At 52.8% G+C, this 13,266-nt stretch overlaps 7 protein-coding genes across 7 annotated transcripts; 5 read left to right on the forward strand and 2 right to left on the reverse strand.

The window, feature by feature from the left end:
* Positions 1-83: 83 nt before the first annotated feature.
* Positions 84-1,648, reverse strand: BJX67DRAFT_345488 (putative NmrA-like family protein). The gene is made up of 3 exons (XM_071028356.1): positions 1,023-1,648; positions 872-966; positions 84-820 (listed from the first exon to the last, which is right to left on the reverse strand). Exons 1-3 carry the CDS (start codon positions 1,329-1,331, stop codon positions 307-309), a joined length of 918 nt encoding a protein of 305 aa, XP_070889380.1. The 5' UTR covers positions 1,332-1,648; the 3' UTR covers positions 84-306.
* A 226-nt stretch (positions 1,649-1,874) lies between these two features.
* Positions 1,875-3,400, forward strand: BJX67DRAFT_345491 (uncharacterized protein; the record flags this gene model as incomplete). Its single annotated transcript, XM_071028357.1, has 5 exons — positions 1,875-1,995; positions 2,038-2,281; positions 2,317-2,574; positions 2,662-3,252; positions 3,288-3,400. Exons 1-5 carry the CDS (start codon positions 1,912-1,914, stop codon positions 3,398-3,400), a joined length of 1,290 nt encoding a protein of 429 aa, XP_070889381.1. The 5' UTR covers positions 1,875-1,911.
* Positions 3,401-3,599: 199 nt separating this feature from the next.
* Positions 3,600-4,970, forward strand: BJX67DRAFT_282530 (uncharacterized protein). The gene is made up of 2 exons (XM_071026681.1): positions 3,600-3,812; positions 3,866-4,970. Exons 1-2 carry the CDS (start codon positions 3,668-3,670, stop codon positions 4,450-4,452), a joined length of 732 nt encoding a protein of 243 aa, XP_070889382.1. The 5' UTR covers positions 3,600-3,667; the 3' UTR covers positions 4,453-4,970.
* A 686-nt stretch (positions 4,971-5,656) lies between these two features.
* On the forward strand, positions 5,657-6,226 carry BJX67DRAFT_378377 (putative GAJ protein; the record flags this gene model as incomplete). The annotated part of the gene is made up of 1 exon (XM_071032334.1): positions 5,657-6,226. The coding sequence occupies one exon, from the start codon at positions 5,657-5,659 to the stop codon at positions 6,224-6,226; it is 570 nt and encodes a 189-aa protein (XP_070889383.1).
* Positions 6,227-7,170: 944 nt separating this feature from the next.
* On the forward strand, positions 7,171-9,862 carry rim8 (pH response protein PalF). The gene is made up of 2 exons (XM_071026680.1): positions 7,171-7,945; positions 8,003-9,862. Exons 1-2 carry the CDS (start codon positions 7,451-7,453, stop codon positions 9,830-9,832), a joined length of 2,325 nt encoding a protein of 774 aa, XP_070889384.1. The 5' UTR covers positions 7,171-7,450; the 3' UTR covers positions 9,833-9,862.
* Positions 9,863-10,077: 215 nt separating this feature from the next.
* BJX67DRAFT_282540 (putative secretory component protein shr3) lies at positions 10,078-11,280 on the forward strand. Its single transcript, XM_071026682.1, has 2 exons — positions 10,078-10,253; positions 10,397-11,280. Exons 1-2 carry the CDS (start codon positions 10,208-10,210, stop codon positions 10,960-10,962), a joined length of 612 nt encoding a protein of 203 aa, XP_070889385.1. The 5' UTR covers positions 10,078-10,207; the 3' UTR covers positions 10,963-11,280.
* BJX67DRAFT_282546 (uncharacterized protein) lies at positions 10,911-12,635 on the reverse strand. The gene is made up of 2 exons (XM_071026683.1): positions 11,646-12,635; positions 10,911-11,588 (listed from the first exon to the last, which is right to left on the reverse strand). Exons 1-2 carry the CDS (start codon positions 12,400-12,402, stop codon positions 11,263-11,265), a joined length of 1,083 nt encoding a protein of 360 aa, XP_070889386.1. The 5' UTR covers positions 12,403-12,635; the 3' UTR covers positions 10,911-11,262.
* Between the last annotated feature and the right edge of the window lie 631 nt (positions 12,636-13,266).

Raw genomic sequence — 13,266 nt, forward strand, 5'->3', positions numbered from 1 at the left:
AGAACAGAATTTATAGCTTCAAAATGCAGCGTTGTAAGCTTCCAGCCGAGGTCCGAATGCGTTGCCATGGAGCTTCCCCCGCACTCTGGCCTTCGCTAGAAGTTATCGGAAAGCCGCATAAAGCCACGATGCCGTCGCAACCAGCAAATCATGTAGTTCAAGAAAGATCAAAGTACAAGATGACCGGTAATCTCCATGCTAATTCTTCTACCTTTTGGCTTTGATGCCAGCTGACCCGCATTCTCACCCCGACTGCATCGGACTATATAAGACTAAACATCTTAGTATGAGTGGTAAGGGTGCTACTCATACATGGTTCTGATGCCAGGTATAATCCCTATTCTCCGTCAACAACCCCCTCACTGCCTCTCGGGGCTTCGTAGGCTCTCTCCCCAAGATCTCACGCATCAAGTCATGTGTGGTGCACAGTTCTCCCTTCGCAATATCCGCCCACCATGTGGCAACCATCTCAAAGAACGCCTTCGGCTTCCCCCCTTGGTCATTCGTGCCGTTGGCACGAATGTATTCCTCCGGGGAGACAATCTCAAACTTCACATGCCGCCCTGAAGTCTCGTTGATGACATCTACTATTTCCTTCGCGGTAATTGTTTCTCCCGAGGTAAACAGCACGATCTGGTTGTTGTAGCCGCCTTTGAGAATAATTCGCGCGGTTGCTTCGGCAAGCTCTGCACGTCGAGTAAATGCGATATCCCCGTCCGCGGGGAGTCTGACAATGGTGCTGTCGGGATACCAGTTCAAGAACACTGGAAAGGCTTCGGCGTATGCACCTTCCCGGATGGAGGTGTAAGTGAGGCCGGACCTGCGACTGTTAGATGTATACCTGGAATTGGGATTTGGGCGGGGTTCTAACTCTTTAAGAGATCTTTCCGTGAGGAGATGGGCTTGCTGGACAGCGGCCTTGGAGTCGTCCGAAAACCCACCAAAGGCAAGAGACGTATACCAAACCTAGATGCCTGTCGGTGTTCGAACGATAAAGTACAACGGATTGGGAGACCACGTACGTGTTTGATACCCGCCTTCTTCGCAGCGTCTATGAGTCTCTGATGTTGCTTATGTCGCCTCTGAATATCAAAAACGTTCGTGCTCACAAAGAGCAGATTCTCAACATCATGAAGCCCTAAATCGAGCGACTCTTGGTCATCGTAATTGACATGGCGAAAGGCGATTCCGCGGTCTTCAAAGCGTGCTCTGTTCGATGCGTTGGATGATGCCGCAGCAAATTCAGAGGCAGGAACATGGGCAACGAAATAGTTGAGCACCTGCTCTCCTAGGCCCCCTGTTGCGCCGGTAATGAGGTATTTCAAAGTCATTTTGCAATCAACCCTTCGGTCCTGGAGCCACTGTTACGGACAGGATGGAAGAAACCTCCGGGGAACGTGCAGCGGTTGTTCTTGGCCAGCATTGGACGAGATTCTGGTACATGTTGTATCCTATTTATATCCAGTTTATACAGGAACTCGCCACGATTTCAAGAAGAATATCTTGGAAATTGATGACGTTGTGAAGACCCATGCTTGCGAACGTGAATGCGATTCGTAAGCATCGGAGCGATTCTTTTCTCCGGAAATGTGTCCGACGCAACGAAATGCCCGAGCAGTGTTAAGCCTATTCGGACGTAGCTTCGTTATAGACCAGCCTCATCGTTGGAGCATTTGAGGTGCACCTTAACCTTCACGATGATGCGCATGCTGCCTGTCTCAAAAAATTACCTTCATCGAGATTCTGTTGTTGTGGGGTTGGGGAAGCTGTCGCCCCATCCAAAACATGGAGAGCTAACCATGTTGAGTCCCCTGCTAAGAGTCCTCAGATACGAACGGCCTCCGACGCCTTCATTTGCAGCAAGTTGCCAGCATCCTTTCAACATACGTTGGATTCACTTGATTCGATAAAATGGAGCGAAAATCCGTCCTTCCCTCTTCTACAAATGTTCGACGGGTAGACAGATTCGGCTTGGTCGACTCGGATGACTATGCAGTGCCATTTTAGGACCTTCTGACGGCGATTCTCAAAAGCGAGTCGGCGCCAATTCTCGATGTTTCCTCTCTTGCTGAGGCTTTGGAAACGATCGCGGTAACTCTGAGAGGAATAGCATCTGGCACAGACTTTTCACTACTCCGAGAGTTCATGGCACGGCGCGTGACATATGAATCCGCCTCTGATTTCTTCCTTGATATCTGGCCTGTTATCGTTGATTTGGCGCTTGAAATGCCGGCTCTCTTCCCGGAAGGGGCTCTGCCGTCATTGTCTCCTACCCAGGAGGGTGGAGTGACGGAGCTAGTCTTCTCACGGAAGTAGATTGCTGTCTGGTGGTGCATCAATTCCTGTGCTCGTTACCGTCACATCTGTGGTCTACGGAGTCGTTCGTTGACCTGCGTCCTTGGTATTCTGTAACTAGCGCCGTTCACAGAGGCGCCGTGGATGCATATCTTACGGCTCTGTTTACCTACTTTGAAAGGATATGTGATTCTGCGGAGGGCCAGAAATCAATCCTCGACTTTGAACCTGAAGAATGGCCCATCTTGTTCAGTATGCAAAAAAATGACCGACGAACATGTGGGTCGACTACAAAGAAATGAAGCCAAAACACCATGTTATCGGCAACTCGCGTTGAGATCGTGAACCTCCTAGAGTCCCAGACAGCGCCGCCTTTGCTTGGGCTCCCTGATGGAGCATGTGTAATCTCCGCGAACAAATGCGTCGGATACGGGCGTTCAGGTACTCAGGAGGAACTGAATGTGGGCGCCACGCCGGAGGCTTACCCAGTCGTCCTCCTGGCGCCCGCTCTCTCCGACAACCAGGTGTTGATCTGCCGGGGCGCCGAAGCAATGGTGTCTATCATCGGATATGGTCGCGATGCGAAGCTGGGCAAAGACTTTCGAAGTCAGGTCTCCAAGGATCATGGTACCATCCTGTGGAAGAATCGGACCATGTTGTTTATGGACGCACTCGAGCTGGATACCCTGCCAGTGGAGGGAGATTCTCTTATCCCCGACCCCGACATCTACCCTTCTTCCCATCTGTCACGGGACATGATTCTGAAGGCGTACAATTGGTTCAGCAGTGATACGTACAGCCACATCGTCACTGGCCTTTGGGGATGTGGCACGTTTGGTGGGAACAGGTATGTAAAATGCATACTGCAATGGTGTGCAGCAGCCCTGGCGGGGGTTCCGGAATTGAGATTCGTCTTATCTACCACTGAACAACATAGATTGGGAGAGAGCTTGCTCAGTCAGCAATGGAAGTGCAACAGAGCTATATATGAGTGAAGCAAATGTGCGACATACTCATCACCCTGAAAGACAAGATCCACGATGTCGGACGGGATGGCATTTTCACTTACGTCGCTAACGAGGCATCATTGTACGATCATAGTTAGGCTTGCCCATAGCAAACCAATATAATCGCTGGAAGATCGAAACAACTTCTTCAAGGTCGATGTTTCTTCCAAGTTCGCACCATGTGCTCCTTCCCGAATAGGATGTTCCCAATTCTATCTTAAGTAATCATCTCCAACGCACGTGCCTTCCATTTTGCATTTTTTGTGGAGCTTCAAGCTTCCCCATCATCTGCCTTTTAATGAAGCGATAGTCTCAAGTTCAACGATGTAGGGCATTTGCGTTGACGTGGTCGACATATCCAAGCCATGTTACCCAGCAGATCACTTGCGTCAAAGAAGAGCACTTTTATCGCTCCTCCTGAACCAAAGGAGGAACTAGAGAGAGAGCCTCAGGTTCAACCTGCTGAGAAGCGGCGGAGACGACGAGCGAATCTCTACGATGCTGTGGCTGGTTGGCATATCTGGTTAGGTTATTCCTGGAGAATTCAAGCTGATGGTGTCTAGGCCGAGTGAATTCGCATGGGTTTATCCCCGCTACACCCTACTCCTCCAAATACCGTGACACGGTATCTTCGAGTAAACGCCCGCTTCCCCCAGAAGAGGTTCTGTTCCGTCGCAAAGGCATGCCCATTCGCTACGAGGAAACCGATCGCTACTTTGCTCATGAATCTCTGCCACCTGACCGACCACTCCCTAGCTCAGAGCTTCTGGAGTCAATACATGCTTACACTGCGGACTTCTTCGATCGGACAACGAGGGGGCGCGGGGACGCCTATCATTATAGTATGAGCGGGACGTCGCTAATGTTTATGGGAGTCCTTTTGGAAGAGTTGGCCAAGGAATCTTTGGGCGATACTGGGGACTTGGTACTCGTTCAAGGGGAGGAGTTAACAACGGATGACGAAGATGCCCCAAGATGCGGTCGGAAGAAACGATGTAGAAGGGCTAATAGTGGAACGAGCGACATCTATACCAGCTTGGGAGAAGAACTGGACACTGTGGTTAAGCGCTACAAGCGTTCTAAGAAACGCAGATTAACTCACCGAGCGTCCACTACCGACATGGATACGGAAGCTGAAGAGAAAGGCTGAGAATTCTACATGTCTGTATCGCACTTTTGAACCTTGAGCCGATTTTGGGTGAGGAGTGACTGCACGTGTACGATCTTTGCCTTGGGGTTGTGGCGGATCTTCCTGATATCAGCCGTCGCTCGGTCGGTCTGGATCTCTAGTTTTCCAGCAACAGTTTGGCCGCGCTGGCTGAAACTGGGAACTTCGGCTGAAGCCAGCCTCGCTTTGCTCCATTGAGTTTTGCCTATTGGTCCACGACTTCCAGTGGGCACGTGCGACGCACTCTACCCCGTCCAGGACTGGACGACTGCATCGACCACAGCAGCAACCGGCTTACCAGGGATGATCGGGTTTTTCTGTCCCAAAGATCGCGGGACTCACATCGAAATCAGAAGGCCTCATGGAGTCCCCGTCAAGGCTGTTCATTTAGTGCTGGATAACTTTGGATGAGACACTACATATTCTACAGCGTCTGGCTCGGTGTCGAGGTAACAATGGTATGATTCTTTTGAATTGAGACCCGCAACACTGCCCATGAGGAGACCGCCAGAGACGTTAACTGAGATGTTGTGACGGTTTGAGGTTCTGGGGGCATGGAGAACGCCCAGGAGCTGTCGCCTGTGATGCACCTGAAGGAGAATGCCATTGAATCTCCCGTCAAGGAGCAAAAGCTTGAGACTGTAGCCACGTCTGCTCTAGTCGTACAATCATACTGCTTACACTATTGCCTTACTTTATCATGTATTCGACTAGACGGGCATCAATGTTAGGGAACATGCCGAAACACCAGCAACTAGGTCCCGTCTTGCTCCTTGTTGGTTGCCAAGTCCTTCCTCGGTACTCGACCCGGGACTTCAACATCTTCAAAGCAACTCCCTCTCCTCTCCGGAAATTCTTTCGTGGCTTGGATCTCTAGCTACTTTTGAAGGAACCACCGAGAGATTTTAGTCTTCTCCATTGAGACTCAAGAAGTCTCCTCGCGCAGCTATTACATTCGACTTCGGCTGCAGCCCTCGCGCAATCAACTTTACAGTTTATCGTTACAACTTCATCAAGATGGTACACCAAGCTCATCAAAAACATCCCATCCCCATCTTTATTGGCAGTTGACTAAGATGATGGCGAATCACAGCCCCCCAAGCTCTCCAAGAGCGCCAAGCAAGGCTTAATCCTCTCGCACCTCCGCTCCACACGAACCTGCCACACGCTGAAAGACCTCGAGAAGATGCTTCCCTCCGTGGCCTCAATCAACGGCATCCAAGTCAAAGACTACATCCAAGAACTCACGGACGAAGGCAAAATCCGCGTGGAGAAGATCGGCAGCGGCAATTGGTACTGGTGTTTTGGTGGGGATGAGAAACAGGAGCGCGAGAGGCAGTTGAGTCAGCTGCGGAAAGATGTGGAGAGGGTGGAGGCGAGCCTCGAGCGAGCCAGAGCCGAGCTAGCGGCACGTCGGAAGCAACAGGACAAGGACAAGAGGGACGGGGGCGAGGATGAGTGGATGGAATTGATGGGGAGTAAGAAGCGATTGGAGGAGGAGAGAAGTCAACTCCAGTCGCAGTGGACCACGGTTACTACGACCGGGGAGGGGAAGGGGGTCGGCTTGATGAGGGAAGAGGTCAAAGAGTATCGCCAACGGGCGCAGGTGTGGACGGACAATATCTACGTGCTGGAGGAGTTCGTCAGGAAACTGGCAGGTGGTGACAGAGAGATTGTGCAGGCGGTGCAGAGGGAATGCTATGGGGAGGAGTATGTGGCGGGGGAGGGATTGTGTGAGTTGGTCTGGTCTAGTTGAGAGGAGAAATAATAGGCGAGGAAGAGGGAAATATTGCACGAGTCCCGAGGTCACGACGACGCCGCTACGATTTCAGCGCTGCCAGACTTATCTCTCTGAGAGCCAATGCCACCACTACAACATTATGACATGATCAACTGTTGTGATAAGATATTCAAGAATCCAAGAATCCAAGGAGCCAAGGACAAACAAAAGACGCAGCCTGACTGACAAAAGAATGCTGCTGATCGCGGTGTCAGAAAGCAATCTCGAGATTTTAAGTGGAGGCGCCGAGCCACGAACTACGCTCGACCCAAGAGAAGCTTGACTGCCACCACGCGAATTCTGTTGGCCTTTTTCCCCTTCTCCGCCTGTGCTGATCGCGAACGCCCGTCTCTTCCTCCTTCTCCCTCTCAGCCTCTCTCACTTCCAAATTCCTCGTGTTCACTCTTCCTCGTCTCCTTCAACTCCTCCTATCGAGCTCCTCGCCTTTGATCCTCCCTCGACCCCTTGCTGACCTGTCGACAACCCACCTTCCTCTGAGCCCTTCTGACGCCTTCCTCCGCCCCATTTCAGCCTCCCCCTCCTCGTCGCTCCTCGCCGCGATCTTCGGTGCCCAGCGTCCTCGAAAATTATACTTATCCTCCCAATTCTTTCCCCAACCGGGGCTGTTTGTCGGCTCATCCATTTGTGTTCGATCGAAACGCGTGAGAAATGATGCCGACCTGTCGTCTCGACTCCTGATTTCCTGAACGCCTCCCCTCTCCGCCCTCGTGCGCTCCCTGCCCCTCTTTCGCTGGCTGGTCGCTGTGTGAAACCATTGGCTACCGGCTTTCCATTCGCATATTGGGCGAGACAGTCATCTGGGCTAGGCAAGAGCAAGGTCTCGAAGCACAGTATCGCGTCCCAGAGCTTTGGTTGTGTCCAGGATACAGTTTTGTGCCCGACGGTCAGATTGGATCAGTCTCCGGTGGATTGTTGGGAACGGAGAATTTCGAGCCGTCTTTCCTCCATTCCTGTTCATCACTCCCGCGCTCTCGTTTCTTGTCCCCAGAGCACCCCTTGCTTCGCCGTGTTCCTTGACGAACATTCAACATTGGTCTTTCGTCACTCAGCTGAACCCTGCTGAGGGGACCATTTCCTTACTTCCCGAATCGGCTGATCTTTCTCCATCACCTTTCTCTCTCATCTTTACTTTGCCTGAGCGGTATTCTTCCGTGATATTGCCTCGCCCCCAGCTCTTCTATGGACAGGGCGAGGTGTTCTTATGTCATGTCCGTCAACCCTTTTCCCGTACAATCCTCTTCCTCGCCGGTCGGTCGGAGTCGCACCTCCCTTCTGTCTAAGTTCCGCTCGCAGCTCGGCCAACGCAATCGTGGTATCACCGATTTCTACATCGATCCTGACGACCCTTGGCGCTCTTATTTTCCCGGTGATTTGATTAAGGGGACTGTGGTTCTCACTGTTGTTCGTCCCGTTCGCATCACGCATTTGGTCATCTCTTTACATGGAATTGTCAAGGTGTTCAAGAATAATGTTCCAGCAGGCGAGACGCCCCCGGACGTTGGGTCTCTGGGTCCTGGACGCGGGCGTCGAGGTGCAGAGTACCTGGGCAATGGAGTCGCCACGCTGTTTGAAGATGAAGTGGTTCTCTGTGGGGAGGGCCGTCTTAAGGAAGGAATCTACAAGTTCCGATTTGAGATGTCGTTTCCCCCACATGCACTACCCAGCAGCATCACGGTATGTTTCTACCCTCACATGCTTGGCCTCAAATTACACCGCTAATGTCATTCCCAGTTCGAACGGGGTACCATCTCCTATATGCTTACGTCCACCCTGACGAAACCCACGACTATAAACCCCACTGTGTCGTGTCGGAGACGCATTAATTTATTGGAAAACATTGATATCGCCGCCTTCCCGGCTCCCAAGGCTCGGGTCGTCACTCTTGAGCCTATTTCCAGGCGCTCTAAGTCCAAAGGGAAGGCCAAGATAGTGAACGCTGACGTATGCGAATCGGTTTCGCTTTCTGTAAATGCGGGGGCCGTCAGCGCAGACCACCGGCCGCCTCTCAGCCCAGCACCAAGCAATGTGAGCTCATCCAGTCGGCTCAGCACCAGCAGCCAGAGCTTTCAGATTGTCACAGATCCCGGGTCGACTGCTAGCAGCGGCGTCCGTAATAGCGAGGCCCGGAGCATCGCCCCGTCTGTTTGCGACAAAATTATCACCGCCAAGGCGGAGGTGCTGCGCGCCGGCGTGCTACCCGGTGACACACTCCCCCTAAAGATCACAATCAACCATTCCAAACAAGTGCGCAGTGCGCATGGTATTATTATAACTCTTTATCGACAAGGTCGTATTGACCTTCATCCTGCTATTCCAATTGGAGTCACGGCGGATGGCAAGAAACCGCGCTACGAGGACTATTACCCGCGTTCGCGGACAGGTCTTGGTGGCCTCTCTATTGGTACCACTCGCACCAGTAGCGTTTTTCGGAAAGACTTGACGCAGACATTCGCGCCTCTTGTCGTGGATCCAACAACCTTGACGGCTGATATCAAGACCTCAATCCGCATACCCGAAGATGCGTTTCCAACTATTACACGCACTCCGGGCAGCATGATAAATTTTAGATATTATGTCGAGGTAGTCGTCGACCTACGCGGTAAATTGACCTCACCCGATCGATTTCTACCCCGTTTCAACCTAGTTTCGTCTGGCCGTCACTTCTCCACGAGTGGGAAGATATCTAACCCCTCAGAAACCAACGGCGGTGATGTTACGGCCAACTGGGGTGGTAATATTCTCGACACAGACCAAATCCGTCGCGAGAAGGGAGTTGTCGCTGTAGCGTTTGAGGTGGTAATCGGGACGCGGGACTCCCAACGACGTAAAAGCGAAGCTCGACGCACTTCATCCGCGGCGGAAGGGTCAGAGTTTCAGCACCCGGCTGAGAATCCACCTGAGGGGGAATTCTGGGTTCCCGACCAACAGGGTGCTATTCCTGGTGTGGAGTCGGAGTATCCTCTGCCTGAAAATCCTGGGTTTGGACAGGAGCAACCACAGTGGCTCGAGTATCCAGAGCAGCAACAGTACCAACAATATCATGCACATGGAGGCGCTCTTCCGAGTCCACAGCCCGATGAACCAATGGACGAGAAGGAACGGTTACGGCGCGCCGAGCAGACGCTCCTGCCCAGCCAACCACCGAGCGACCCTGAGGCTGGGCCCTCAACAGCGGCGGAGGCTACGATGCCCACCGCTCCTGTGCTACCAGATGATGATCACATCAATGACTATCACCACCTCCCGTCACCAGGTATGAACGGGATTAACGGGATGTCTCCGGCCCTGATGTCAGCAGAATCGGTACAAACAGTCGTTGTAGGAAGCAGTACCGCGCCTCTCCCGGGACCTTCAGCGCCTGGAGAAGATAAACAGGAATTGGAGCGTCAGCGGCTAATGATGGAAGCAAGCGCGCCCAACAACCCGGATGGCCTGGGCCAGCATCGCGAACGCGCAGACGATGGACCAAGTGCGCCCGTTTTTCATGACGATGATGATGACCAGCAGCTCGTTGGAGGAGCCGCGAATGGGGACGAGCTCTTACCACGGTATCAAAGGTGATATCGAAGGACCTTCTTGGCCTCGTGTCGAATTGACTTGTTATGCATTGCGATTGGGATTCAGCGGAGATACCACATTTGTTCTATATAGTGAATTATGATGACTATATCATTGTCAGGCAGGCCTTGTAACATGGCCAGCTCATTTAATAATCCAGAAGACTGTGACATTGGCTTCAAGAGAGATCGGCAACTGCTGCTCGTGAAAGTGGGAGAAGAAGCCGAAGAAGGCGCGGACTTGGCTTGGCATCGCGGACAACTTGGGGACGACACCCCCAGCTCCCAATAATCCCCTCAACTCCCCCATCTCCTTTGCAGTCGCATTCTCCTCTCCTTTTCTTCCCGAAAGCCGAAATCCAGCCCTTCACTGCCCACCATGACTCTACGCTATGGGTCCTTCGCGACCTTCCTCATCGTCTGCCGTACGTATGCCTCTTGTTTTCACGACCTGGGCACCACGGACACACGACAGTCCCTCACCAAATGACAACAATACTCCCCTCCATAAACTTCCGAGGAAGCACTACCGGGAGAAGGAAAATCAGATAACTAACAGATTGAGCAGCAACAAGCTTTTTCCTCGGCATCCTCTTCTCCCTCTTCCCGTATGATTACCCAATCCTCTGGTCCACCTCCCCCACGCTCTCAGTGCACTACGACTCCCTCGAAACCCACCTCCGCCTCATCCACGCTTCGCCACCGCTCATCCCCCGCATGCTGCACATAGTCATCTTCCTCGGTCTCGCGGGGCTCATCATGAAACTATGGCGACCGAGTGAATCGAACATGCTCTTCGACGGCGCAAGCCTCGTCCTCTACGCTTGCGGAATCACAGTCTACGTCGCGAATATCGTGAAGGGGCTCCGGCTTGCCAGTGGCGGGGTGTACGGGGCGGATTTGGCGACCAGCTCGGATGAGGAGACGCAGATCCTGGGGCGCGAGGATAGTCTGAAGGTTCTGAGCGCGAGTAATACGATCTTGGCGCTGGTTCTGGTCGGCGTTTTGGTGTTGCAGGCTGGGCAGTGGTATGCGGAGCGGAAGGATGCGCAGGAGGATGAGTCGTTTGCGGCGGCGAAGGGGGAAGGATCGGCCAAGGCGAAGGGTGCGTCGGGGAAAAAGAAGAGCAATTAGGTGTTTTATGCCCTGATCGGGACTGGTCTTCTGTCCTTACGATGGGGTATTGTTGATATGGGTATGGGTAAGTGGGGAACAGACGGGGTTGGGAGGGGAAGGTATTTCCCACTTGATTGAGTTCTATGTACATGAGACTTTCGACTCGATGATATTTTACTTCGTGGGCATGGTTCGTCATATCAAAATGCTGTCGGGGGAATCATGCGGCGCCGAAATGGCAGCAGCTATATAAAGAGCATAAACAAGCGAACAAGGTTACTAGAGACATAAGAGACGTAACAGGGTTGGTGGTCGTGGTCACATATGGAGGGTTTCAGGGCTAAACGAAAATGGACTCCGTGGTAAGTCCGGCGACCGAGGGCTCAGTGCCTTGGCGAAGAGATCCTCACCAGAGTCCGAGCTTGAGTTGTGCGCAGTCGCACCAATCGATGCGAAACCAGTGTTGAAGCCCACGCTTTGCTGCGCCTGGATCGATTCCGGGGGATAGTGAGCAACCGCCTTCACCGGCTCTGGAGCGGGTTGTGATGTGGGCCCCGGCTTGGGCACGGAAGGCTGAATGCTATGGAATGAGTTGAACGAGGAGACAGCCACATCAGGGGATTGTGGAGAGAGTAAATGAGATGCTAATGTTGGTCAGTCACGGGAAAGTATACGGATGCGAGCGAGGCTTGGATACATACCTTCCGTCTGTGCAGACAGCTCCCGCTGGCTTGTCTGCAGTTTGAGACCCCTCAGTTTTTCTCCAAGCTTTCCTCCCGCGGTGGGCGATACAGGCGTTGCAGGTCCCATTGGATAGTTTGGATCCTGATTCTGGACCGAATGCTTATGCGCATCCGACCCCAGTCCGAAATTGTCCTCGATCCACTCCTTCTCTTGCAGCGCCATGTGGAAGGCAATCCCTTCAACATTGTTCAGAGATTCCTCGCGGATCTCCTTTTCAAGTACCTGCAATCGTTTCTTCGCCCATATTGTGTGCAGAACGCCTTTCTTGCCAGCCGATCGACCGTCTGCGCCGAGTTCCGGCGGAAAGATAGCGGGAAGGGGGTTTAGTTGTATCGGGGTTGGCTGGTCGGTGGATGCGGTCGATGAAGGAGGGGGGTTGTAGGTGAGCGTGACTCCAGGCGGGATAGTAACGTGAGGAGGTAAGAGAAAGTACAGTCGTCGAGTGTTGTTGCTAGTCTTTTCGTCGGCGGGGAGTACGGCCTTCTTGCCCTCCCATTCCACATTCCAGGAGCCCCCACGCGGAAACGATGACCTGCTCCAGTCGTCGTCTTCCCACTCAATCATCAGGATCTTGGTCCCATCGTTCCCCTTGCCAGCTTCGAATTCAAAGCGTGCCAGGGCTGTGATGGACAGACTACCAGTGCCGCCGCGGGGAGTCTCCAGTGAGCTGAATTCGCTATCTGGGGTGAAAGGCGTTGGTAAAGACTCAGACATGACGGGACTCGACAGGAGGGGTAGTGAGGAGCCAGGGGGAGAAAAGAGAAAAAAGGAGCCTTTCTCGAATAGGAAAGGAGTCAGAAAGGACGGGAGATTTTGAGGGGACACGCAGACACTCAAGCACGACTCAGAAGGGGCCTAACTGCACTGGCGAAGGCTGAGATGCATCTGGGGTGTTGGGAGTGTGGGAGAAGGAGGAGGAAGAGATGCGCGGGAACGGACACAGCCTCTTCGAATGCAAATTCATCTTGGGATCCGCGCGCTGTTGTTATTTATGGATCTTTCACACACCACCGCAGCCTCAGTGCCACTGATTTGACCGATTTGAGGGGTCTGTCGCTTCTAAGAATAGCCTCCTCTTGGCACTCAACGCAACTCCCCCCAGCTACAAAATCGCCCTGGTTCACCCTCTCTTGCAACGCGCCTTTCGCGAATCATCAGCTATGACGGACGTCATCTGAGGCGAAATGTATATTTGGACATCCACATCCAACCTGACGATGAAAGAACGAGCTTTCTCACGAGGTACCTTCTCGCTGTGGCGGTGAAACGGCGGACAAAGGCAGCTTCTCCGGGGTCGGTGTCATCCGAGCCAGCCCTGGAGGCTTACCAGAGGCATTGTCATGGTCGGCGAATGAAAACTCCTTAGAATGAGTTGAGAGCAACAGCTCCCAGCCGCGAGCCTCTTTCGTCCGACAATTGATAGACCCTTTTCGCGCGGAAAGCCCTTCAAAGAATAACGACAGTACCGGACATAGAATCGTATTGAAGCGGCTCTAACGGACTCTCTGACAGACGGGGATATTGATAGGACGATACTCTGCGACCATGTTGCCCGTCTATTCTCAGGGCGGTTTGACC

The sequence above is a fragment of the Aspergillus lucknowensis genome, assembly GCF_044049455.1.
Source record: "Aspergillus lucknowensis strain CBS 449.75 chromosome Unknown BJX67scaffold_6, whole genome shotgun sequence".
Taxonomy (NCBI): Eukaryota; Fungi; Ascomycota; class Eurotiomycetes; order Eurotiales; family Aspergillaceae; genus Aspergillus; species Aspergillus lucknowensis.